Source organism: Passer montanus, unplaced genomic scaffold (genome assembly GCF_014805655.1).
Source record: "Passer montanus isolate IOZ18808 unplaced genomic scaffold, ASM1480565v1 scaffold206, whole genome shotgun sequence".
NCBI lineage: Eukaryota > Metazoa > Chordata > Aves > Passeriformes > Passeridae > Passer > Passer montanus.
Genome location: NW_024366659.1, coordinates 154,623 through 181,523, shown reverse-complemented (window position 1 = coordinate 181,523; position 26,901 = coordinate 154,623). Strand labels below are relative to the sequence as shown.

Sequence of the window (26,901 nt, the reverse complement as noted above, 5' to 3'; positions counted from 1 at the left end):
GGGATTATGACTCAAAAACTTCTGACCTTGTCAGCATAGGAAATAGTTGCATAATCTGTTAAAGCCTAACATCATTTGGAGAAAAACCACTATAAATTCAGAAAGAGGAGTACATAATAAACACAGCATCAGAGTATTTTGCTATTTCTTTTTTTCTTTTACATCAACAACATCAGAATTGTTCTGTGACAAAGTAGAAGGGTTTTCACAAGGCAGTTCAGCTGGCAGGAAAATAGAAGGGGAGCCCAGGTATGCTATTGTTACTTTGTAGGCAGGGTGTCTCTTAAAATTCTCTATTATTGTCATTTCTGTGTGTTTAAACTGGTTGAATTTCCTCCTTCCCTAATCCCTATTGGTTTGATTTTCTCTGCATTGCAGGATTTTATAATCTTTCTCCAACTGCACATATTTTATTTGATTCAGAAAAATGTGCTGTAGTGCCACATTCTCATTTGTGTACAAATACAAGAGCTGACAAACTTCAAACAGAATTGTGACCTTCCTTTTAAGTTGCCTAAAATCTTGCAGAAAATACAACGCAATTGCACTTTGTATTTTAGTGAAACTGCAATCTACAAAACTCAATGAAGTAATTATTGTAAATGTCAAAGGCTGGGGTATCTGCAGGATTAATGCCAGCTCAGACGCTTGTATTTTAACTTTAAAAGCTTATGAGCAACTAAGGTAATGCAAATATATTCAGGAAAAAATATAGGGCTCTGAAAGTATCCACTGTATCACCTTTGACTCTCTCCTCCTCTTTCATTTTCCAGTTGTGTCACCCATAAACATTGAGTCTAGGTAAACTAAATGTGGTAGAAGTTGTAATTCACAGCCAGAAAAACATTCTATTTGATTTTAAAATTACTAATTTGGCCTGTTTGTCAGCAGTGTGGTGCTATGTGATCTTCCATTTCATAAGCTGCACAAAACTTAAGTCACCTTCTCTCATTTTGGCACATTTTGGGGGTCTCTGTACTTATATTTACATGTCCTAGTTTTGCTGAGTTGTAAGCAATTCTAATAAAGATCTTCACAATCAATTTTAAACCCATGCAGAATTAAAATACTAGGAGTGGATGATACTACCATTAAATTTAGCATTAGCTCAGTAGTTTAAGAAACACAAAAAAAAAAAAATTCTCCCCATGAGAAGGAACCCAGGGAAAAAGAAAAACTGACAAAGATCTTGGAAAGGCCTTCTGCACACACAGAGTGATTTTGATGGTAACCTTTGAGGGTTTTGTTATTTTATACCATCAAATTCTAGACCCAGATGTGGGGTTTGTATTGTCCTAAGTGAATAGGGAAAACACACCCCTGTTGTGTACAAATGAAACATCTCTGCTCCCTCAGGGCATAAAAAAGGTTAAAAGGCTGAAATATGGATGGTGCCTAAATGTTTTTCCAAGGCAATGGTGACACAACCACCGGGAATTTTCCATCAGCTTTCTGAAATCAAAATGTGGGTAATGCAAAAAGTTCTTTTTTCAGTGCCCACTGTGGAAGCATTATGCTGATCTTGATACTGTACATACCAAACTCCTCCAGTCACTGCTACTTAGACACAAAACCCTGGTGTACATTCAGCTTCCCTGGCACCCTGCTGCCAATGATTTGTATTTATTTTAGTCCTGCTGCTGTTGCTCACCTCAGTGGAGGATGGTGGTTTTGCATCTTTGATAGGAGTGGGATTCAGAGGAGATTGTCTTTCTCTTAAAATTTCATGCTGGTATCAAAGAAAAAAAGAAAACAAAATTTTAAGAAAAGGCAAAAAACGTTAAGACACCTAAATATTCGAGTCACACTACTTGGTGACAATCCCACCTACAGATTCATCGTAATTTTGCATTCACCCTCTCCAAACTGAGCTGTTGCCACTGCCTACTCAAGACAAAGTCTCCAAAAACGCTGAAGCTTTTGCTCCATGTGGTGGCCACCATCCCACAGAGTGTGGTGCTAAAATATTCTGTGGTTTCCAGTTTGCTATCCATTGCCTATCATGCCAGTGGTCCTCTTCTTAATGGTCCTTCTGGGAAACTACTGCATTGCTGTGCTTCTGTAATTAGCTCATGCACGGTGTCTGAGGGAAACGAAAGTTCATGGTTTTTATAACAGATTGCAAGACTTTATTAACTATTGATCTTATGTCAGCTGTTGGAGAAAACCTGGAGGAGATGACCACCTCTTGAAAAATTAGATAAAACTGACCCCATAAAAGGGAGCAGAGAAAATCAATTATGGCTATTCACAGGAAAGAATAAAAACGGTGAAGATATGGGTTTTGTACATTCATGTCCCAGTTCATTCAATGTACTGCATCAGATTTTTACACATGGGAACCCAGTACGGAGTCCCGTGATCATCTGAAACCACTTGTAACAAATTTTTTTTGGAAGAGGGAATCAAATACCGGATAGGATTTTGTACGGTTGGTAATTATTCACATTGTTACTTAAGGAAAGAGGATCGGCCGAGCAATTCACTGTTTTGACCAGCAGGAAAACACACGGGGCAAAACTATTTTCCCACATAGCGGGAGCTGGGGACGAAGCTCTGGGTTGGGCCGGGGGGGAGATGTAAATCTACGGCCGCAGCTAGGAATTACTTTACTTCATTTATCTGAAACTCTGCTTTTCTCGCTTTGCAAGTTGCCGACAGCAGCCCCCCCGTGCACAGCGCGGCGGAGCAGGCGCGCTGTCCCGGCGGGCAGGGCGCGCTTCCCCCGCGCCCCGCGGCGCGGCGCGCTGGGCCCCGGCCGCGGACAGACGGACAGACGGACGGGCAGACAGGCTTACGGGCGGGCTGCGGGGCTCTCGGGCTCTCGCCACCTGCCCGCAGTCCCGGTGCCGCGGGCCGGGCGATGCGGGCGTGGCGGCCGCCCGGCCGCCCGCGATGTTCGGGGCGGGCAGGCACAGCATCCCGCGGCCCGTCACCAGGAACCTGGAGGACCTGGACTCGGTGCAGAGCGTCCTGCTGCACAGGTCGGTGCCCGGCGCCGGGAGCGGGGGGCGGCGGCCCGAGGTCGCTCCCCGACCGCGGGAGGCTCCGGCACCCCTGACCCTCCGCAGGGCAGGACCCGCCGGGCGGAGGGACAGCGGAGCCGCCGGAGCCCCGGCGAGCTGCCCTTGTCCTGGCGGCAGGAAGGGCAGGAGCCGGGGCTGCCCCTCTGGGCACGGCAGGGGAAGGGAAGGGGTGGCTGCCGGGGGGAGCCGAGGCGCCCTCGGTCTTCCCTCCCTCCTTCCTGGAGAAGAGGAGGATGTGCAGGTGAGGGACTCTTACACGGGCAGAGAAACGTGCTGATAACTCTTTGATATGGATTGATGCTGTTGAGTCCATGCCATAAGCGTTTTGAACCTTCTTTAAGGGCAGGGGATAATGTATTAATTCGCAAACAAATCCAAGAGGGATGGGAAAGAAATCCTTAAGTGGATGTACGGGAGGCGGCACACTGTGAGAAGCAGCTGCTTTTCCTCCTGCATTCACCATCCCTAACGGGCGATTTTCCACGGTATCCACATCTCGACAATAGGATCTTGCCCAATAGGCCCGTGCAGGACTCTGAAAGCCACCCTTAATGGCATTTTCCATGTGCCGCAGAAACTTTACAAAGAAAAACGCATGCCATTCACAGCAGAATCCAGGAGAAGCTCATCTCCAGTTCTGCTGAAGTGTCCGTTCCCTGTTTCTCAGCCATGCTGGTTCATTTCCAGCTGCACAGAAAAGGCACACGGGCACTTCCAGCGCCAGCTCCAAGCAGCTCTTGCTGTGGAAACTAACAAGTGGTTGTTAACTCCAGCGTCAGCCGTGTGAAATCCATTCCTGTGAGCGCTGGGGATGCACACACAGAGCACAGCAAGGAGGGCACGCTGCAATCAGCCTGCTCCGGCACGGCTCTGAGGCTGCTTTATGCGCAGGAAATGTGCTCGTGTGCAAACAGAACCCCATGGACTTTGCAGTGACTTAACAGAAAATGTTCTGTTTCAGAGCCGGATTAAAAACATGCTGCCCCGTGGTATTGCTTATGTTAATATACTCTAAGTGGAATAAGGCTACTCATGCTTGAAACATTTGCATGTTGACTGACTGCAAATAATGGTTTTCTTTCATGCCTGACATGCCTGCTATGCATAGCAGGTGATCCAAAAAAAAAAAAAAAAAAAAAAAGGAAGGCATTTAAAACATTTAAGGTGAAGTAAAAGCAGTAGGAAAATAAAATGAAAATTACAGCTGCTTTTCATTCTGGCGAAAACTCTTAACTCTATTAGACTGTTTTTCAAAAGAATGGGATGAGTTGTACTACTCTTCCCAGATTTTTCATGACTGTCTTCCTGTTAGTTTTGTGTTCTTCTGAAATACCTTCTGTGATCAGAGCTGATACAGAAAGCTTAAGAAGCCAGAATATTCTCTTTCATTTATTGAGCACTAGAGTGTTTGCTCACAAAATTTCTGTTCCTTTGGTCCCAGAGACAGCTTTCATTCTCCATGGACTCTGTTTACATGTAAATATCCCAATTAAAACGACAGCCCAGTGTCACTCTTCAATTCACACCACTTTGCTGTGGATGGTCTCTAGGCGGCCCTGTCAGAGGAGCTGTGAACAGAAGATTCTGTAATCACAGCCTTACACAGTTTTATGGAAACCTGGTAATCAAAAAATCTTAATTTGTAAGGAATCCTTGTGAAATATGTATTTTATCCTCTAAAAAACACTTGGCAGGAGAGGGGAAAGTCGTGTCGTTGTTATTCATCTTTTAAAAAGAGGGAATTATTTCTGACATATTTTGCTCATGCTGTGCCTAGGAGGATATAAAACCCCAGGAATCAATAGCTGAAATATAATGTCACTCATATTTTTTTTTTTAGTTTTTCTTTCAGTAAAGCAGGTGCTAGCAAGAAACACAAGTGAAAAACAAAGATTAAATTATTTCCCTCTTAGTTTTATCTGCTTGTAATGTATCATGTTTTATCTGCAGTGTATAATTTGTGTCCGTGCAGCTGTTGGTAAAGCCTTCCTGAAAATATTAAGTGATCTGAAATCAAGAAAGGAAAAAAATGAAACATTAACAAGTCACTTGCAGCCTTCTTACCTCATTATCACTAATGAAGAGCTGTAATTTGAAGCATGGAACCAGTGTGTCCTATACCCTGTCATCTTTTAACTTCAGTCTCCTTCTGAATACAGGCATGGATCAAGGCAGGCAGTTATTTTTAAAGCACAAAAGCTTCTGAAACAGGTTAAGCCAAAAAAAAAAAAAAGTAACGAGAAACCCTTGCTCCGGAAATAAATTTCCACACGTGGATTTGGTTCTTTGCAGGAACAGCTAATCAGAACAACCTTCAGGCTTTAATTATCCACACCTAAGTGCTCATTACCCAGTTGTCCAGTGAGGGTGAGCAGTGCTATTGATGCCAGTGATACTCCCTGGCAGATTTTTACCATCTGCATGTTAAAAGCAGCAACTTGGCATAGAAGGCTCATGGATTCCTTAGCAAGGAGCATCAGCCCCAGCTCCTTGGATTAAGTGTAAAGTGTCTGCCAAAAGACAAATTATTTCAAGTTTCATCCTAATATTTATGCCCAAGAAATGAGAGGATTTCCTCTCAAGAGGGATCGTGTGGGAAAATCTGTGTCTTCACTAAAATAAGATCCTGCTGTGTGAGATATATCCTGCAATCTTTAATTGTTCCCACAGCAGCAGAAATTCCACATTCATTTCAGCAAAGTCTTTAGGTGGCTCCCAGCTACTCCTCTCAGAGGACCAAAGCCCTCCATCATCCTTCCATTCACAATATGCTTATTCCTATAAAATAGCAAGTGGTGTAAAACCACTGCCTCCTTGAGAGAGAGTCTGTATTTCTCACTTAGTGAGCAAACAACTGGAACCAATTAATCAGCTCTTGAACTCAGGGAAATTTAACTAACACAGCACCATCTGGCATTGACTATCACTTCTCTACAGAAACACTTCAGTGTGCTGCTCGGAGTATTAAAAGTGCTTGCAAATGTAAGCATAATTAGGGAGGGTGGGACAGTAGATCTCACCTTCTAAATGAAACCATAGTAGCACAAGCTTTTTTCTTTAGGAAATGTTTCTGTTTCCACCTCTGGATAGGTTTGTAGTCTTAATGACCACGCAACACTAATTTATCTGTGAAATCTGCTGTTGTCCAGGGACTTCAGAATGGCCCTTCAGTACTTAATACAGGTATTTTTACTCCAGTTGAAGCCTTAATCACATGAATGCGAGTCCAAAACATTTCTGTCTGTTAATTCACTTGAAATCACGCTTGCTAATATACACTTCCCTAAAGCCATTTCAAGTACAGCAATTTCATACCAGGATTCTGTCACTCCTCTGTAGTGTTCCAGGGCTATAAAACCTCACTGCTGAAGCTGTGCAAATATCCCACAGAGCAGAGATTAAATCCAGCACACGGAACATGTTCCAACAATTACTCTCCATCCCTTTCCCTACTCACCATGTGTGTCCTGATGGGTTTACTTGACACAGCTACACAGCGAGTTGTCTGCAGGGCTGCCACAGGTCTTGTTTTTCATGGATCTGAACAATTTAAGTCCTGAAAACCGAGTAGGGGGGTTTTTTGTGTGTGTGTCTCGACTGTGCGTGATTTTACACGTGTAGACTGCAGGGGCTATTTTAAGGTTCGTGTTTGGGTCTGTCACATCCTTGCTTCTCCTGAGCCGCCCTAGGCAACTAATCTAAGGAGAGACAACCTTAATTGCTCGTTAAATTGATGAAATAGCACATAAAATGAAGCACAGAGGCATCTCCATGCTTACCAGCTGGCCCCAGAGCCACTTTTTGCCTGGTGTTTCCCCCTCCTGACCAGGGCTTGGCTCTGAGCCTCACCCCAGGACTCCGGAGTTTCACTACCGCCGTCTTTTATGGGACGGGTGCTGGCCCCTTGGAATCAGGCAGCTAAATAAAGCCCGGCTCTCCACGGCGCGTTGCTGCTCAGCCAGGGAAAGGCGCCCGAGGGCCGGGGCAGGCCGGGCACACGGGAATTCCCGCGGCCGCGGGGGACCCGGGAGCGACGGGCCCCTCACGGCCGGGCGCCCGCGCGTCCCTCCGTTCCCATGGCGAGCCGCGCGCCGGCCAATGGGCGGGCGCGGCGCGCGTCACGTGCCCCGCGNNNGGTGCAATGTCCGGCGGCGCGCGGCTGCCATGGCGGCCCTCGGGAGCGGCGCCGCCGAGGGCATGGAGGCGGCCGGGGGAGGAGGAGGCGCCGAGCCCGCGGGCACCGGCAGCGAGAGCGAGAGCGGCTCCGGCGGCTCCTCACTGGCTGCCAGCTCCGAGTAAGCGCGGGGCCGGGAAGGGCGAGCCGCGGGAGCTCGGCCGGGGTCGCGCTGAGGGGGCTCGGCGGGAGCGCCCCGGCGCTGCCGGGCTGGGCTGGGCCGGGCTTAGGTGAGCTCGGCTGAGCCGGGCTGGGCCGGGCTTAGGTGAGCTCGGCTGAGCCGGGCTGAGCCGGGCTGGCCCCAGGAGCAGAGAGCCGTGCGAGGTTTCCGGCAGTGTTTCCCTGCCGAGCGCTGACGGTAGCGCGGTGTGGGCTCTGCAGGGAGCGGGCCGTCCCTGCGGACCTTGTGTCTTTCATTTTAGTGTCCTGCGCCAGAAGGCAGCTCTGCATAATACGGGTTTTAAAGTTACAGATGCAGCCTCCGGGGTTTTGGTTTTTCTGTATGTTTTTTAGTTCGGATGAAGTTAAACTTACAACGTTGACTTGGTTCCCTGTGTTGAAACAGCCGCGCTTTGCACTTGGAATGTGTAAAGCGCATTCTTCACGCATCTTCAGTCCAAGTCAGAAGGTAGTTCTGTAATAATACATATTTTAAAGTTATAAATGCAACCTCCGGGGTTTTGGTTTATTTCTATATTTTTTCATTCGGATGAAGTTAAACTTACAACAACAACTTGGTTGTTTACAATTTACAACATCGACTTGGTTCCCTGTGTTAGGACAGCTGTGCTTGACATTTCAAATGTGTATTTCAGGGTCTAATCAATGGCATTTCATTGATTAGACCCTGAAATACACATTTGAAATGTCAAGCACAGCTTGTAAGTTTCATCATGAGGTGAAAGACATTCAGTGTGTAAGTTTCATCAGGCTGTGCAGTGGAAGGGAAAAAAAAAAAAGGTTTAAGTGGGAGAAGTTAGAATTGTGTAGTTTATTTTGTAGTTGCCCCTTACCTCTGGCTCAGAGATAAAGCTGTTGTACATACACATACATTACTTTATTCTTATATTTATAAGCCAGAAGTCAACTGTAACATTTCAGCTTGAAGCCATGTTTTCTTTTAATATTTTGTGTGTTTGGAGTTTTTTTTATTTTCTCAATTCTTTCATCTAAAATGCCTTTTTACTGTCATTCTTTATATATGTTTAGGGAATAAAGCTGTTCCACAAATTTGAGCATAACACGTCTGCTACTTGTAATGATATGTATGGTACTTTTAATAATTTATCTGCATAACAATTCATCCAGCAGAACTTGGATCCTTTCTAATTTATCTTTCTTCCATTAATGGACCATTTCAATCAGCACGGTTTTTCAGACATTTTTCCCAAAGAGGAAATACCTGTGTGGGATGAGGGAAACTCCTCTCAGAGAAATGCAGGCCTTCAGGATTTCTAGCTCCTTTGACTGAAGCTTCCAGTCCTAGAGGCAAGTTGAGGGTATTGTGTAAGCACTTGTTTTGACACAAGAGAAAACAGATCAACATGAGATATATTATTTTTTTCCTTTTTTCTTGCCTTGTTTGGTTTAAATTCATTGTGATGCTACAGTATTAGGGGGAAAAACCTCTCATGCTAGGTGCAGACTTCTTGTTTCAGATTTGCTTTTCCAGATGCCTGTGAGTATCTCTGTTGGGAAAGTGAGAGTTTTCTTACAGTACAGTTCCTTCTTGACTTCTCTGTGGAGTGGTTCTGTTTGGGTGAGCACAGAGTAAACACCAGACATGCCCACAACTTTTTTTTTTTCCTCCAATGGTCCATATTGTTTTAATCAAAATAGAGAACAAAGCCAGAGGACATGAGTGTATGAACTCGTGTCCAGGCTGAAATTTTGACATCTACCCCAAAGAAGAAACAGCTTTTCCAAAGATCACAGTCTTTTTTAAAGAGGGAATAAAAATGCTATCATACATGACAGGAGTTTTTGCTAATGCAGATGAAATTTCTTTGTAAATTTCTATTGTTTCCTTTTTTGTTTCCATTTTTTGTTTGGGTTTTTTTGGCGGGGGGGAGCTGATTGGTTGTTTTGGGGATTTTTGGTTTTTTGTTTGTTTTGGTTGGGTTTTGTTGGAGGTTTTTTGTTTGTTTGTTTTTGCTTACACATGTCAGAAGGTGGGAATACTCCTTAAAAAACAAACCAAGGAAAACCTCTTCTCATGTTATTTCTTGCCTACCACCTTCTGAGAGAAGGTGGATCACAAAGAGTGTGCCCTTGACAGCCTTTAGGTTTTTTTCAGCATTCTGATACTTTCTTGAATGAAAACTTAGGATTTTGAAAATCACAAACTTGGATTTATCCCGAAGGTAGAGCCAAATTATCACAAGTGGTGGCTCTTCTTTTAAACTATTTGGGTAAAAAAGCTAATAAATGCAGAGGAGATAGGTGATGTTTCTTCTTGTCTGCAGGACCCATAGACTTTTCTCAATAACTGGGGCTCCAGAAAGACAGTAATGCCAATGTTTTCTTTATTGTTAGTCCAGCCAGATCCTCTTGTTGAGCCCTTAAAGGTACTCTGGTGCAATGTCTGTATAATGTCCTCCATTCAGCTAAACTTTTGTCATTTAGCTGTGTTTTCAGATTAATGCTCTATTTGAATATTTACTACTATCTTTAAACCAGGTTTGTACTCTTTATTCAGTAAAAATACTTCTAGTGTGAAATGTGTGAATGTGTGTTGACGTTAAACTACTGTATTAATTATGATGTAAATCTCCAGTCACATTTTTATTTATATGATTTTTATGAAACAGAGAGACCTCTTTCTTATGTGGTTAGGAAGAATTAACTGGTCTTGTCTGTTCCTGAAAATCTTCCATGCAGAACATCCCAGATAATTAAACCCATGAGTACTCTTCTTACTGTGGCCATCATGGATTCTTATCGATCTGGAGTAACATTCCATAATTCTCCTCAAGGTTCATTTGGTCTGTTGCCCCTCAGCAGGCAGTTTTTGGTTGTTTTTTTTTTTCCTCAGCCAAAAGAGTATAATTTCCTTCAGTCTCCTTCCCTTTAAATGTGTTTGTAGGCTGTATAGCATTTGTCTCTTTGCTCTGGGTGTGTTCCAGTTATTACCTCTTTCTTAAAACCCGATATCCAAAACTGGACATGGCTGACACATCACCATTGCCAAATTAGGACAAAAATTTTTTTGCACTGTACTGATGATGTTTCTGTTATATCCTAGAGCTGCTTTGCAGAAGTGTCTTGCTCTTGACTTCGGGTGATCCACACCAGCTGCCAGACCTGTTTCTGTAGCACTGCTGCCTCTTTGCATTTTTAGTGTGTATTTTTGCAGATGCTGTTTGGAACTTGGGTTTTTAAAACTGTTACCTAGATTTCATCTTAGATTGTTTTGGGGTTTATTTTAATGTTAAATCTAAGTGATTTTTAAAATGTTTATCTTATCTTTCCAAAGGACTGGCAGTGCAATCTGTGTTCCCATAGCATGACAGAATATCCTGAGTTAGGAGCCCACAAGGATAAACAAGTCTGTCTTCAGGCTCTGCACAGGACCTCCTCAAAAATCATGCCACGATTATATTACAAATGCATGAAGGAACAAATAATGGGAGAGAACAAACAGAATGAAATTTTTTCTCTTAAGAGAAAGTCCATTGTGCACATGAATGTAATTACTAATTAAGACTTGTCAGAGAAATATTTGTTTTCTGAAAAGAGAATACAGCTTTTTGCAATGGCTGTTTTCCTCTAAGGCATTTCAAGAAAGTATTTTACTGGTGAGAGGGATGTCTTTCCTTGCCTTATCCATCATTTATCTAAAACAATCTCTAACCCTCATGGCAGACTTAAAGCAGTTGAGCTGTCAGTGTTCAGGAGGCAACTATTTTTTTCCCTGCTTTTTATTCAATCCTTGCACTCTCTCTGTCCCGTCCCTACTTAAAATAATCAGACATCACATGCACAGTGATCTTCCTTATCAGAACTCATTGATCATTCTTCTTTCTTTTCCAGTGACCTTGAGCCCGAGTGGTTGGATAGTGTGCAGAAAAATGGAGAATTATTTTATTTAGAATTAAGTGAAAGTGAAGAAGAAGTTCTGCTTCAGAACAGCTGTCCAGAAATGCCAGCAGTGAATCATGTCAGGTTTCGTGAAAATGAAGCTGAAATCATTCAAGAGGGATCACGAAAGGAAAGAAGGTATGAACTGAAGAAATGGACCAAAATGCTGAAAAAGAAGAGTCTTCTACCAAAGAGTTCTGGTAAGAAAGGCAGTGGAAGCTGCAATGAGCACCCCTCTGGTCCTACTTCCATATTGAAGCACCGGTCTGCTCAGAAAATGGGTGTGACTGTCCAGCAAAAGTACAAAGATGTGTCTGTTTATGTAAATCCCAGAAAACTCTACAGTGCTGGGGAAGAAGAGCAGCAGAGGCTGCTGGAGGCCTTAGTAGGGATTGTCCATCAGTCTTCATGGAGCAGTAGAAGAGTGGAAAAACAAGGCAGGAAGGATAAAGCCACCAGAGGAGTCAGTGAAGAGAAGCTTGTGGTACATGGCTTGGTGCCAGGTAGTTCTGCAATGAAAACAGGTCAAATCCTGATTGGTAAGTAACTGAAGGAATAGCTAACTTCTGCACTCTTCCTTTAATATGAAGATTTATGGTGGTTTTTGCTTTTAGAGACAGCTGACTTGAATATTCTTGAGACGTAAGCAATTACATCAGTTCTTAAGGGGCTGTTTTAAGTCAGTGTTATTGCATCTGTTGGTTTGGTACCCTGTCAGTTTTACTGTGTTACTGATTTCTAGAACACGTGGCATAACCTAAAAGGTGTTAATGCAGTAAGGAGATGACCATCCCTTAGTGTTCCCACACTGAGCAGCCTGGAGCAGGGAATACCCCACCACCACCTTTGACTTAAGATTTTAGCTGAGGATTTGCTCAGTAGGTAAATGGAACTGGAGCAAACTATAGTCTGCCAGATACTGTATTTAGATTTTGTTCTTCTCCACAGCATCCCCCTTAGATAAAAGCTTTGCTTATATATGCTTTAAATGGATTTTGTATCATAAAAATGAGGGGAAAAAATACTGAGTAAGATATGTTCTTACATTACAAACTTTCTCCACAGCCTTGTTTGGTTATTTTTCTATTTAGCAAGTCCAACAGAGGCTTCCTCAGCAGTTGTGACTTTGGGAGGTTCCAAATCCATGGCAGAGCTGCAGTTTGGGAAGGCAGTGAGCCAGTACAGCCTTTATGGTGGTTTGGCAGCTCCGGCACTTCCATGAGCTGATGAAATAAGCTGGCAGGAAACTAACCCAGAAGAGAAATTGGCTATTTGTATTTTGCTGGTGCAGTAAGTTAAACTTGGGTCACAGAAGGTCTGACAGGCACACAAATGTGAATGATGGAGGGGAATGAACTGCTGTCAGGGGTAATGAGGGAGCAGAAATACTCCCACTCCCAGCACTGAGGCTGCTCAAAACTTGGAACTCACAGGACATCAACCTCAGAGACAGTAAATGTGAGACAACCAAGCCATGTCTGTAAAGGGTGAAAGATTATTTAATTACCCTTGAAGCTGGTTGCTCACAGAGTAGGAGAGGAAAGATATGATGATGGTTAGAAGATCATTAAAAATCTTAATGCTATAAGTAGCACAAATCCCCCAAAATCAGCATGAGTGCTTTTGAAATTCCAGTGTTGCGTGTGTAAAAAGGCACATCGTGCTTCAACTGCCTGATTGCTCCAGCACGAGTTTTTTGGTAGAGATGCTGAAGAATACTCCAGAGAGGAAATTGGATAACTATCAAATTTTACCAGCAAGAGCTGATTAGTCAAGAACTGGGGGATGTGAGGGAGGAGAGACTGAGTTTCAACTTGATCTGCTTAAGGGTGTTTAATCTAATTAGTGTAAGAGTGGGTGTTTGTAACCTGTAAGTTAATTTTGGAACACAGATTTGTGTATAACATTTTTGTGAGGGCAGGTGTGAAGTCTCAAGAGTGTAGGCAAGTACCAGATCCAGGAGATCAAGCTGACCTAACCAGAGACAGTATTTCATCTGCTGCACTTAATGTTTCTCAGAGCTAGTGGGGATGAAAACTGTGGGGCTTTTTTTGTTTCAAATAGAAGAACATTTAACTTCATCTAAGAAGAGTCTTGCACTTTATTGTGTCTCAGGATATCATCAACCCTTGCCTTGTGTTTTTTGCGCATTGGAAATGAAATAGTTCTAAGCATTCTGGGGATATTCAGCTCTTAACTGGGAAAATGAGCTGTGTTCAGTGCCAACAGTGGAAAATGTATAATTTTCATATAAAAATACTTTCAAATTATATATCTATAGTGAAGCTGAGTACTCTGGAATTTTTATGTGGTGTCTAGAAATAGGGAGGCTTTGCATAAATTAGATGCTCAGATTTCAGTCTTGTCTGCATAAAGAATATACAGTAAAAAAAATGCTGTTCTTGTCAAAAATCTGTGGGGTTTACTGCCTCTGTACTGCACATCACAGGATGGGATAGCTGTGGTGTACATCCAAAGCTGTGGTGTACACCTAAAGCCTGATTTAGAAGCAACTAGAGTTCAGTAGATAGCTCCTGAGATCATTACAGGAGCTGAAGGTGGGCCGAAAGTTCAAGAGCAGTAACAGCAGAACTTTGCCTTTCAGTTGTTCTTGATCAAAGTAGGTTTCAGGAGTCATGTGGAGAATTGTGGAAACAGCCAGTAAAGGATGTTTTTGTGTTCAGTCTGAAACGGAAGAATTAGCACAAAAGTGAGCAACTTCCTAGGCCATCACAGAGGAGGAATACCTGATCAGCACAGCACAGCAATGCCTGCTGGCTGCTGTGCTTTGTATGACCTGTATGTGTATAAACATTAACCTGTTCTTGTTTAGCTTTATAATATTTCAGTGCTCCAGACCATCTTGGCAGTAGTCTTTGTGAGGCAAATCCAAATTATATTTTCCTTTCAAAATACATGCTTTAAAATGATGTCTGGTTGTCTTCCTGGTCACCAGTTTGCAGCAATCATTTTGACTCACAAACTGGTTTATGCCTCAGCATTTTTAGTAGAAGTAACTTCTTTTCAGTCCCTTAATAATCACTTTCCTCAGGTGGCTTCCCCTATTTGTTTTGAAATGTGTATCCTTTATAGCTTTGAACACTTCAAACATCTGTTTATTATTTGCACAATACACTTTAATTTTTGGTTTTAAGATTGCATATGGAAGTCGTAAGTCTTGTTGCTGTACTTTATTAACCAAGTGGAATGCAGGCACTGACCATATGAAAGTGAACACAACAGTTTTGCAAGTTAAAAAACCCTGCTGCTTTGTAACTGTAAGAAGATGGCACTCTATCCATGTGTTGTTTATCTTTTTTTTTTTTTTAACATTTAGCAGGCCAGCATCCATCTTAAATTTTCAAAACAGAAAAGCCCTCATTGATTTTTAAACTCGCTGCCACTTTCATTTTGGTTAAGATGAAATACAGTTGCTTCTATCTTGTGCTTTTTTAAGTGTCTTCTGTATTTTTGGCAAAACATTTTCCTTGCTTCAGTTAATTTGCAACATTATGCAAAGCTTGGTCAGCTGTGGAAAACTTTGAACATATCTTCAAAGGGGAAAAACTTCTCAAAATACATTTAGATCCTGACAAAAAAGGGTTGTGACAGGTAATGCCATTATAATTTGGTTCCCACCCCCCTTCAAATTGAAACATGTTGGCTTCACGCCGGGGAAGAGTTCTTTTAAATGCTGATTATCTTTACCATAGTAAAAGTAAAAAATTAATTCCAATGACATTGAAAATACAGCAAAGCTCTTTTCACTAACAAAACATATTGTTGTTATCCTCTTTGAAAGTATCTGACTGCTCTCATAACCAAATAGCTCAGCATGAATCTTCCCACTTTATCAGTATGTACAATTGTCAAAAAAATGTGAAAAATCCCCACTGACAAGAAGTAATTGTGTTTGATAGTAAAGGTGGGCTATAATAATCCAGTTTTGTACATGTATGCAAATTAAATTGAAAGGTCTATATCCTTAGAGTCCTGTCAGAAAAAAAAAGCCCTTTAAAGGACCAAAATACTGGGAGAGTTTGTGATTTTTATGTGGAATTACCATACATGGTGTATTTGTTGAAAAGACTCTCTAGAATAGAGATGTTGGGCTCAGAGGATGGAAACAGTTTCTGTAAGCTTTGCTGTGTTCTCACTGTGGCGTTTGGGATGTGGCTTTTATTCTTTTAATCTCCTCTTGAGGCACAGCAGCACTGGTTTGGATGAAAGCAGCCTGCTAACATATAAAACAAGTAATTGATCTGCCTTTCTTCAGTAGGAATGCATTCCATAGCTTGCCTTTTTAGGAAAGGCATATGGGAACTTTTCTAAGTGCTCCCACCAAGTCATTACCAAGAACAGAGAAAACTAAATATCAGGATTCCATGACAAAAGTGTCCTCCATCCTCTCCCATGGGAACAGCTTGATTTTTGTGATATCAAAAAAAAAAAATGTGCCCTTCCCATCACAGTATGGAAGTGCTCATTTGCCATTCAGTGTCTCTGGGCTTAATCCAATGGGGATCTACTTTTAGAAATGGTGCTTGCAGGTTTGTCTCTAGGGAAGGGATGGTTAACAGAAGTCACAGTCTTGTGCCTCAAGTGGCAAAGAGATAGGCAGCTCTGAAATAAACATTCTAGGGATGTCAGCAGTGCCAAAGACTTTCCTGAACTCTGTCCTTAAAGAGGAAGGAATAATTCCAGCAGCTGTGTGCAGACTGGGTGTTTGAGATTAACACACACTGGTCTTAGGTGCTGCTGACTGGATGGGAGAAGTCTCTTCTGAAGAGAACAAATGAAGTAGAATTTAGTTTCATCACTCAAAGTTCAGCCCTGCTTAACATTGTGCAGAGAACATATATGGATGTCTTACAGGTTCTTTGTGAACTGAGAATCTTTCCACAGTAAGTGAATAGCACTCAAAAGCTTGATCATTCATTATTAGGATATTTAAGTAAAGCTTAATTCATTCCTTCGAAAGAGTCATAGACTCATAGAAGAGTTTGGGTTGCAAGAGTCCCTAAAGGTCATCTAGTCCTTTCCCCAACCACACCCATCCAACCTGGCCTTGGACACTTCCAGGGATGGGGCATCCACAGCTCTACTGGGCAACCTGTGCCAGGGCCTCAACACCTCACAAGAAAGAATTTCTTCCTAATACGTAATCTAAACGACTTTCTTTCAGAAGGACTTGGTTTTTTTTTCTAAAGATAAATTTGTTATCTTAAGGAATAATATCCTGGAGCTGCCTGAAGAAAATTCCTTTCCTCTGTTGCAGTGGAACTGAGTGATACTTTGTTCTGATGTTTCTCCCTGCCTCTGCAGTTCAGTGATGTTTTAGATTGGGATGGTTTGACTTAACTCTGCAGGCCATTAGGTCAGACCAACTTAAACAATTTCAAAAGCTATTTATTTTGTATATATTGTATATACACTTTGATTTCATTTAACCTGAATTGTTTAAGTATTAGCTAAGTGAAATTAGATTAATACAGTTGCATTAATTTTTTAACATAATTAATGTCTGAAGACCTGAATCAGTCTGTCTCTCTGTAAGTATTTCACACTGCTAAAGGGCAAGAAACAATTCTCAAATAAAATGTAGATGTCAAGCTCTTACAAAGTACAGCTTGCATGTATTAACTCTTTCACTGCAGTTAATTATCACACCGAGTAGATCTTGTGGTCATGTCCTGCTTTAAGACTACTCTGGGTTTGTAATTTTACAGAGCTCATACTTTGCCCAGTGATGTTATTTACTCTGTTACTTCATGGTCTTTATTCTTTGACTGCTGTTTTGTGTGGTGAAAAGAAAAGTAGCAAAAAATGCAAACACCCACCCCTCGCTGCCTCCATCCCCAATTCTGGAAAACCCACACTAATCAGTAAAGATTTTCTGTTGTGTATCAAGTTGCTCTTCTTTGATAGTGCTACAGCATTTTCTGGCAGAAGAAAGGCAGCCTTACAGGACTGCTTGGGCTGTGTGCTCTGGAAAGCTGTTCCATGTATGGTCCATGATTACATTTTTACCAATTGGGTGGAATAAATATTTACTGCTGCAATGAAAGTTTTACATGTGTACATTAGGCGTTAAATAAATAAAACCCTTGGAGTATGTAACATGTAAATACTGATGGCTCTTCTCCTTTCAAAGTGTCTTTGTCTATTCCACCCTGGTGGTTCCAAAACAGCCTCTCAGGTGCTGAGGTATGGATGTCTTTGCAAAGTGTGTGCAGCTTCTCTGAATGGCTCTGCAACAGAATTCCTAAAGATCCAGTCAAACAAACAGAACACAAACAACTTTTGTTTAAGCAGATGAATTTAAGATGAGTACAAGAGTAATTTACGCTTTCTCTTGTAGTTGTGTTATAATGATCTGTAATACAGTGTTCTTAACAGAGAACATAGTAATCCTGTTTATAATTCTTCTTATATTAGAGTCGCCTGAGTGCTCTGCTTTTCATTACTAATTTTCATGTCCTGGGGCTCTGTCATGAACTTACTGAGTTCCTTTTAAATGCTGTTTAACTTTCAGCTTTTCTGACTTTGAATGACTGTTGTGTTGAAGATTTGACAGGCTTAAAACTTAACTGTGCTGTGCATCAAGAAACAGAGGTTAGGGAGAGAGCTATTTCTTGAAAAGAAAAACTTACAACATTTTTATATGTAGAATAAAATGTAGCCTTTTCTTGGTTTTGCATTCAGAAGGAGTAGGAATTAATTTCCCTTTAATGTAAAAGAAGAGTGAGCAACTGATTACCTGGTGTATTAAAGAGGAATATTGCTTGCATTTTGGAAGTAATCAGTGTTTCCTTACTGATGGTTAAGAAGAATGTTCTGTCTCTTATTGGCCTTGATTTTGATCACTGCTGATTTTGAACAATTTCTTCCCTCCTACCTGGGAAGAATCGCAGTTGCCATTTGAAGGTATTTAAAACCAGGGTAGAACATAGGAACTGGTAACTGTCAGTCTTCTTCTGAACTTGAGCATTCCGTGTCTTTGAACAGATTCTCAGGGAATGGAGAGACCGTAGAGACTCAGGCTGTGCTTTTCCATGGTGTGCATGTCATTAGCACTACGTCAGTTTGAGCTGAGCAAGTCTTCTCCCTGGAAAACTGAAATACACACCGAACCCTACAGTGTTTCAGTGCTTTATTTCTGCACTTGATGACATCTTTGTTGCCAAGTCAAGGCTTAAAATATAACTATGCACTTTTGCTGCAAATCCATATCCTTTTTCTAATCCCTTTCCACTGCCTGAGTGATGAACACCATGTTAATAATCTTGGAGAGGATGTGGAGGTACTTTCTAGGGGAGTCTTTGTGCAGCTCAAGCAAAATGAATCTTGGTTTTCAATCTGCTTGTTCAGAGGAGCTCTTCAGTTCACATTTAAGAATTTGGTCACTGTCAGTGTTAAGTAAGAAGCTAATTTCTTTATTTCCCTATCTACATAAGATGTAAGCTGGAAACTAATAGAGTTTTTCACAAGAGAAAGCAGAGACAACTGAAAGTGCCACCAAAGAAAATCTAGTAGAAAATAAGGCCTATTTTGTTACTCTAAAGTTGAATATTTGCCTCTGTGAAGGAACTAATGAACCATCAAATGCTGGTGCCATTGGCAGTCTCTTCTTACAGTTCTTGTCTTAAATTTATGTTGCCTCATCTTAGGTAGTTTGCTCTAAGTATCTTTATTGGAAGGTTTCGTAGAAAGTCTCTGGTTAGGATCTACAGAACCTTCTGATTTCCACTCTAACTGCTTTCTCACTTAGGCTCTGCTCACCTTGTCTTTAACCAAGAGATTGTTAATTTCCCATGGTTGCTGCAGTATTACTTCTGTCTATCTGATCTCATTTGATTTCTTTTTTCTTGAGCACAGGTGAATAGGGCTGTCAGGAGTACTCTGGATGGGATCACTCACATACATCCCAAGGAAAGGCCAAACAATGAATGGTCAAAAACCCTTTTATTTTTACTTTCCAATTTCTGTTCTTTTTGACAGGTCTATGTAGTTTTATATCTCGATGTTATTTTACTTTTATGTTTTCTCGTGTCCCAAGTCGGTTTTCTTTTCCACTGGTCCCATATCTTCCTTGCACACTCCATGCTTTGACGTACATCTTTTTGAGGGGGATGAGGCATAGGTCATCAATTAATTACCACTCATACTTCTTGAGGTTATTTTCCTTCACTTCATATAGAAATCCCAGTTTGATTTTCGTACTTTAGACTGTAATGTGAATTTTAAGTTTGTAAGCTACAATTCAGTTCTGTTTGCTTTTGTAGGTGGTGCCTTTAATTTTTCAAACCTTTTTCTCTTGCAGTTAATGACTTTATCTTTGGGATCCTAAGGGGTTTTTTTTTCCCCATTTCCAGTGATGGTAAGAGTGTAAGATGTAGAAAACACTAGAAGCCGTTAGGCAGGAAAAACTGACAGATAAAAACATGGAGAGGACCCACAGCAGGGGGCAAGGAACAGAAGAGAAAGGACTAAGTTGAGAAATTTGCTGTTTTCTGGTCAGGTAACAAGAGTGATACAAGCCTGGATGGAGGGGTGAGGCTTGGATTGCTACACAGAAGGGTCACCAAGATGATCACTGGGATGGAGCAGTTCTCCTAAGGAAGCGCTGAGAGAACTGGGCTTGTTCAGCCTGGAGAAAAGAAGCTTCATGGTTACCCAATTGTGGCTTGAAGGGAGAGTACAGGAAGGATGGGGGGACACTTTGTAAAAGAACATGTAGTGACAGGACAAGGGGGAATGTCTTTTAACTGGCAGTAGATTCAGATTGGGCATGAGAAAAGAAATTGTTGACTGTGAGGATGGTGGGACACTGGAAAGGATTGCCCAGAGAAGCTGTGGGTGCCCCATCCCTGGAAGTGTTCTAGGCCAGGTTGGATGGGATTTGAAGCAACCTGGTCTAGTGGAACGTATCCCTGCCTGTGGCAAGGGGTTGGGACTAGATGGTCTTCACGGTTCCTTCCAACCCAAACCACTCTATATTTCTATGATTTTTTTGTCACATGATGTGAGTGTGGCCATAAGGCCTTAGGAATACAAAGATAATAGACTAAAAGTGGTAAATGTTGCATGTAACAAACATCTACTTAAATATAACAAATGGACATTTATGACGGCTTGAATGGCACATTAATATGTTTAATAAGGCACTGTTGTGCTCTGTATTGTGATGCAGTTGCAACTGAATTTCTCATTTCTTCTCTGTTCCACCTCCAGGAGATGTTCTTGTTGCTGTAAATGATGTCGATGTGAATTCTGAAAACATAGAGAGGGTCTTGTCTTGCATTCCAGGTCCTATGCAGGTACAGTATACAGTACAGTTGAACGTTTATTCCAAAAATCCTCTCTGAAAGTTAGTACTGCTTCTAGCCATTTTTCCTGAGGAAACAAAATTTAGTTGGCCTTTTTCTTTATATTTACTCTCTTATCTTTTGAATGCATTGCTTGACTTCAGTCAGAGTAGAAATTTCAGAGTTTAATTCTGATCAAAATCGGAATCAGAAAAATCCTATGAAAATAAAAAATCCTAGGTAGGTGCTGATGTCTAGCTTAAAAATAAACATGTCAGCAGAATAGTAATGGATTTTTTTCTGCCAATTACTGTATGTAAAATGGTAATAATTGCTCTAGAAAATACTTCAATAGAATAATTATATCTTCATCAATATAAATAAGACTCACAAACCACAAGAGTAAAACCAAGCCTGAATTAACAAAAGGAGTGCTATTAAAAACATTTAAGAGCATTTAAATGGTGAAATTGATACTGGTTTGATATTGAAATGCAAAAATTAATTCTTGGGGTTATAAGAGATGTTAGATTGAATACTTTCAAGATCTTTCAAAACTCAACAGTGATGAAACTGATAGAAGTTAATAATAAAAATTGGTACCACAAAAAAGCTCCAGAAAATCTGATGAATGATGTTTCTTTCCCCAAAACCTATTGCATATATCTTTTCTTCCAGCTGAATAATTTTGGAGCTCTAATGAAGAATTAAATAAGTAATGAAGAATTAGATAGCTGTTTCAGAGCTATGCCAGGAGAGTGTTACTTATCTAGGATGTTACTAGCATAAAAAGGGAATATTTTGAGTTAGTCTGCTTAAGTCTACTTCCTGATGGACAGGAAGACAAGATAAAAGTTGAAACTTTCATGTATGAGCAGGAGCAGGCTAAAAATTAAAGTGTCTCTTGGTAGTTTTTCTTCAGGTAGAATGTTTGAGATAATGATAATAATAGACATATTTTACAATCCAGAGATTTTTCAGAGTTGAAATTTTACGTTTTCTTGAACACAAAAGTTCTATTTGCAAGTTCCTGTGGAAATATATCTGCAGTTGCAGTGAGATTGAGTACTGGGGATGTCAGTTCAGGAAGCTTTCCAAGATCTCTGACAGCCTGAAGTTTGCCTGAGCTACTGAAGCTGTGGTCAGGTACTGGCAGAGTTCCATGGGAGAAAAACCTTCTCTTGTCTGCCTTTGACCAAATACGGAGCTGCTGTAGCTGTTATTAAATGCAGAATGATGAGAAAGGCAGAGATGATCCAGTTGGTGTAATTGCACCTCTCTGGATGAGGGTGTAGGTATTACTTGTTGCCAGAATGCAGTGCAGCCCCTGACAGAGCAGTTCTGGTGATGATGCAGTGTCAGTGTTTGCTCTGTCAGTAAATCTGTCAAGCAGGCAGCCATTACTTGAAATGTGTAACAGTTTGTCATGGTGGCTTTCCAAATCCTTTCATTAAAGTGCAATTACTCCTTTTCCACTGTGCAGTTTGAGTCAAGCCAGACAAGTGGTGGCTAGAATAGACCAGTGGAGATGTAAATACAGACTTCTGGGTTTTTTGCAATGCAGTACACTGCAATCATACTGCTGAAGAAACAGAGGGTTGTTGTAGCTGACATTTTGTAATACAAGCAAAATTGTTACTGTGTTCTCATTCTTCTTACCTTGCAGAATATCAAAAAATATGCAATTTAAAGCCTTTTTACTTACATATCTTATTTCTTTAAGTGAAGCCCCTGTTCTTCTGGATTCAGGTTAAAAATTGCTGGAATTAATTCCAAAAAATTCACTACCCAGATTCAATTCCACTATGCGACATAACATCTCATTTGTGTTTCCAGAATTTTGCTTTTCTTCCCTCAATTTAGGCAATTAGATCTGGGCTTGTAAGGGCTAATTTAGTGCATTTACTGAGCAATAGAAGTCCAAATGCTACATTAGTTCTTTGTTTTACATTTCTGTAATCAAAATAGTTGCTGTTTCCTAGCACCACAAGACAGAGAAGACAGAATAGGAAGGGCAAGATATGCTGAAGGAATATACTCTTCTTCACACTGAAGTTGCAGAACCATTTTACTCAAAACTTTCTAAAAATGTCCAGCCTGAGGCAGACATCTAGAATCAGAAATTTCAGCCCGAAATTTTGAGTTCCAGCTGTGCAGACCATAAGCACATGGCAAACAGATACTGAAAACAGGAAGCAGCAGCCAGTCTTTAAAAGGCCAGCAATGCCCCCAGCTCTGTCTCTAATGAAATCCATCTTCCAAGCCATGCAGCTTTCTTGCAGATGAAACCATGCCTTTCTGGAGCAAACCAGTGGTACAACAGCTACATTTTCTCTTTCTACACTGAGAAATGTATAATGGTATTAAGAAGCAGATTAAATACAGAGTGACTTTCCAATCACTACTGTCCAGCTTCCAGTAGTCAATAACAAAGGACTTGTAAAGTCAGTTAAGGATTTCTGTGTTGTCTTTTGTTTCTTAAAATTCCTTTGACCTCCAGCATCCTGAAGCAGTGATTTATGTGACTGATTTGTATTATGTTAATTATCACTGGCTTTCAAATTGCCATCTAACCAAGTGCATGTCATACCCCATGTTCCTGTGTTCTGAGAAGAAGTTAACTGTTCATGCCTTACCCTGCCATGGCTGTGGAGACCTCTGTCATGTTCCACTTTGTCATCTTCCCTAAGTAGAAAATGATGATCCATGTCCCTCACAGTTTGCTGTTCCTGCCACCTTCTTGCCATTTGGTTGAATTCTTCTTGAGAAATGTTCTAAGTACCGAGAATGTGAGCATGATATATAGAGTGGAATATTAATGCTTTTCTCATTCTTCATGTCATTTTCTGTTTCCTGTTGTGCATTGAACTGATTTTCTTCAGGAGAAATGGAATCAAAGCTGTGGAAGGTTTCACAGTCAGTACTTATAAAAGGGGACTTGAGTAGTCATATTTAATCAGATCCTGTGCACTGCTCAGGATGAAGATTCATTTCTTCTCCACAAAAGGAAAGAAAAAAAAAAAAAAAGCAAACAAAAGAAACCACATATCTTTAGGATATGTTGAAATGCAGTCTCTTGGTGCATTTCAATTACAGTGATGTAGCAGGCAGCATGGATGACTCCAGATTGCAAGAGAGTTAAGGTTCTGTTCAGTCCAGTCCAGTTTGTTTTGAGCTGTTCCCTGGAAGATCATATGGTTGTGTCTCTTAAGACAGACTAAGTTTGTTTTTATTTTTAAATTGAGAGACTAAAAGATAGATTGCAGCAAGAATGACATCTGTGTGTCATTAGTGTAGAGACTGTAGCCTAAGTGTCATGACTAAATGTCCAGAGACAAGATGCAGTAGAAGTTAAGAGAAATAACTATTGAACCTTAAGGAAATCTGTAAGAAGTTAGACAGGGTATGAGGAAAATATTCTGAAATATATGCAGATGGCGTGACAGAGAAACAGAACTGAGTCTCAGAATGCTGGAGAAGAAAACAGACACTGCTGAAACTGTCAACTATCAAGTTACTGGCTCTTAGAAAGCAGCTGCTTCTCAGCAGGGTGTTCCTGCTCCTCGAGCCCTGTTCATGTGCAGTGCCAGGAATCAAAACTGGACTGGTGAGGAGAGGGTGAAGGATGAGTTGGTGTCAAAAAAGAAAGAGGCAGTACAGGACAGTAAAGTAGGACTGACTGCAGTCCTGTACCAGGGAAGAGGAGGAGAAAAAAGGCTGATAGCAGCCCAGATAGGAGAGGGAGTGAAGTGGAAGATGGCAACCAGTGACTTAAATGTAGCTGTAAGAGCTGACGATGGCACTTCTATCCGAGCTAGCTTGACAGGCAGTGGGTGTTTTAAAGCATGATTATTTCTTGCTGGCACTCCTCTCTTCAAGTTTGTGTACACACATACACAATTACAAAAATGATCTGTCTTTAAATGTATAAATTATCTGCTTGGGCTTCCCAAAATTTATTGCAGTTGAGAAAATAAAAATGGATTTTGTTGTATCAGTCCTCAGGCTAAACTGCCACTGATTTTAACAAAGAAGCAGGATTTGGTATGATGTGTTATGTTCAGAACTTCCCATGTTACAGTATTTCAAGGCAGACATACAGTTTTGAGTAAAAACATGTGAAAGAGGAAACTAGGAGCATGCCTACTTAGTGCAAATATATCTTCAGTCACTTTGATAAAAAATAAGGTCTCGTCCAAGAACGTAAATTAATTTCTTCTCCTTGGAAGATTTTTATGCTCAGTCAGATACAGGTGTTTCTCACATCTCCTTTCATACTTTGGGTAATGTGTTCATTCATAAAGAATTAAAAAATCACTTTCAGCACTGCTGAGACAACTAACAAACATAATTTTTGTAAGTCACAGCTTAAAAAAGTAGGTTTATACAGCAAATTTTGAAACACGTTTCCACATCAAGTTTGAATTATATGTTGCTTGTGTGTCAGAAAATATTCATTTATTCTAAAACTCCTGGCTTTAAACTTATTTGGTAAATAAGGGACAGTAAACATCATATAATTTTTTTGCAAAATCAGCTTGATCATCTAAACTTTAAAGGTTTTGTTTAAGAGAGGCTGTTGTATTTGTGTTCTGATCCTTTTTCTTCTGAAGACATAGCACAGTAAGGGAGCTAAGCAATTTCTAAACTGCTTAGTAGTTGTAAATTGTTAAATACAGCAACAAAACTTTAATTTTCTAATTTTAAGTTTTAAAAAAAGTAAAGCTAACATACTGAAAATGTAAGAATTGCTACCATTACAATTTAACAGACTTTTGCAGTCCAGTGTAAATTTAAATTTAAATTAAATTTAATTAAATTAATTAAATTTAATTTAACAGGGATTTCCCTGTGCAAATGTGTCAGTGCACTCAAAATGGCAAAGAAATGCTCAAGAAAGAGCCTTCAGGATATGTACTTAGGAAACTGCTGACATTTTGAAAGAAGTCAAATACTGTGTTTGTTTCAAAGGCACAGTAATGGGGTTTTGTGCTCAGACAAAGCCAGAGCAGTAAGTATGTTTTTCCATTCCCAAAACCATAAGAATTAAGTATGAAAACATAGCAAACCACATGCTTACTCACATGGTTCATAGACCATGTAATAGATGGCTTTGTCCTTTGTAATAGATGGTTATGTAATGCTGAATGTATAATTGGTTTTCTTGAAACAGCAGGAATTTTGTTTGCTTACATCTTCTTCAGTAAAGCTGAGGCTGAGAAAACCTAACCTCTTTAAGGGCTCAAACTCCAGCTGTTTCATCTGATACTGGAAAGCAATTGTAAGTACAGCCTCATTCTCACAGTAATTAATTACCTTAATAGGTTAAACTGACATTTGAGACCTCAGTATTTGAGCCTGAAGGGACTTTTGAGCAAAGGAACAAACAGACACAGTCAAGTATGAACAACCTGGTTCGGCTCCTGTGGGGAGAGGACACTTTGGACCTTCAGCAGGATGTGCCTCACATTGTCATGTTCCTCACACTGAAACTGGACTCGGAGACATCCAAGGATGAGGTATGTGCCTGACCCAATCAGCCTGAGCTCAAAGGTAACCACTGACCACAGCAGCTGCTAGGATATTTGCTGTAAAGGATAAATTAAAAATCCTCCTAATGGTTTGTAGTTGGGAATCATCCATAAAATACCCATTTTGGTAGAAATAAGGCGAAATTCCAGGGGTGAAGATCCATCATCACTGCTGACAAACTCCTGACTGGCCTTGAACTCAGCTGAGAGCAGGTGAGGAGCAGCCAGGTGATGACTCCATAACCATTCCTCCATGCCAAGCTGTCTCTGGGATGCTGACCTGGAGGTTTTTAACGCCAGGATCTGCCTAGTCAAAAAAATATCCCCCTGCAGGAGCTATTGGCAGTCCACATCCATAATCTGTCTGGCTCCTTGTGTTTTGAAATGCTAATGTGCCATTTCTTAGAGGGCTCTGCATGTCTGCTGTTAGCAGTCAGCTGCTGATTCTTGCTTGGGCAGCGTTTTTAGAGCACTGAAGTACTTTTCCTTGGTCCTGTAAAGCTTCCTTTCACTCTCTTTCCTTATTGTGTTGGGGGAAATGTTGCCAGTGCGCATGTAAGTTTGTGTAGTTGTTCAAGATGTAGCCATAGCTACAAATACTCCTCTCCACGAAGAGACACAGAGCTGAGCTTGGCCTCTTGCCCAGTCTGGAAATGACAAGTGGACAAAGTGGACTTCTTAGGAACAGACATTTGGGAAAAGACTCTTCAGCTTTTGTGTGAATTCTCAAATTAAGCATTCTGTCCCAGTGATCTTATATTATCTGTGCTGAGGAGACATCA

At 40.9% G+C, this 26,901-nt stretch overlaps 1 protein-coding gene across 3 annotated transcripts in view; it reads left to right on the top strand.

Moving 5' to 3' along the window:
• Positions 1-2,822: 2,822 nt before the first annotated feature.
• The window catches only part of INTU (inturned planar cell polarity protein), a 39,231-nt gene continuing 15,152 nt past the window's right edge, over positions 2,823-26,901 (top strand). For 2 of the 3 annotated variants that reach the window (XR_005627407.1, XM_039708586.1), the window contains exons 1-4: positions 7,187-7,321; positions 11,233-11,819; positions 20,515-20,600; positions 25,913-26,107. Coding sequence is in view for 2 of the 3 variants with exons in the window: in XM_039708586.1 (XP_039564520.1) it covers positions 7,191-7,321; positions 11,233-11,819; positions 20,515-20,600; positions 25,913-26,107 (999 nt within the window). In the remaining variant the exon portion in view is untranslated. Of the gene's footprint in view, positions 2,985-7,186; positions 7,322-11,232; positions 11,820-20,514; positions 20,601-25,912; positions 26,108-26,901 lie in introns of those variants that run through there. The other variant, XM_039708588.1, reaches the window with a different exon arrangement.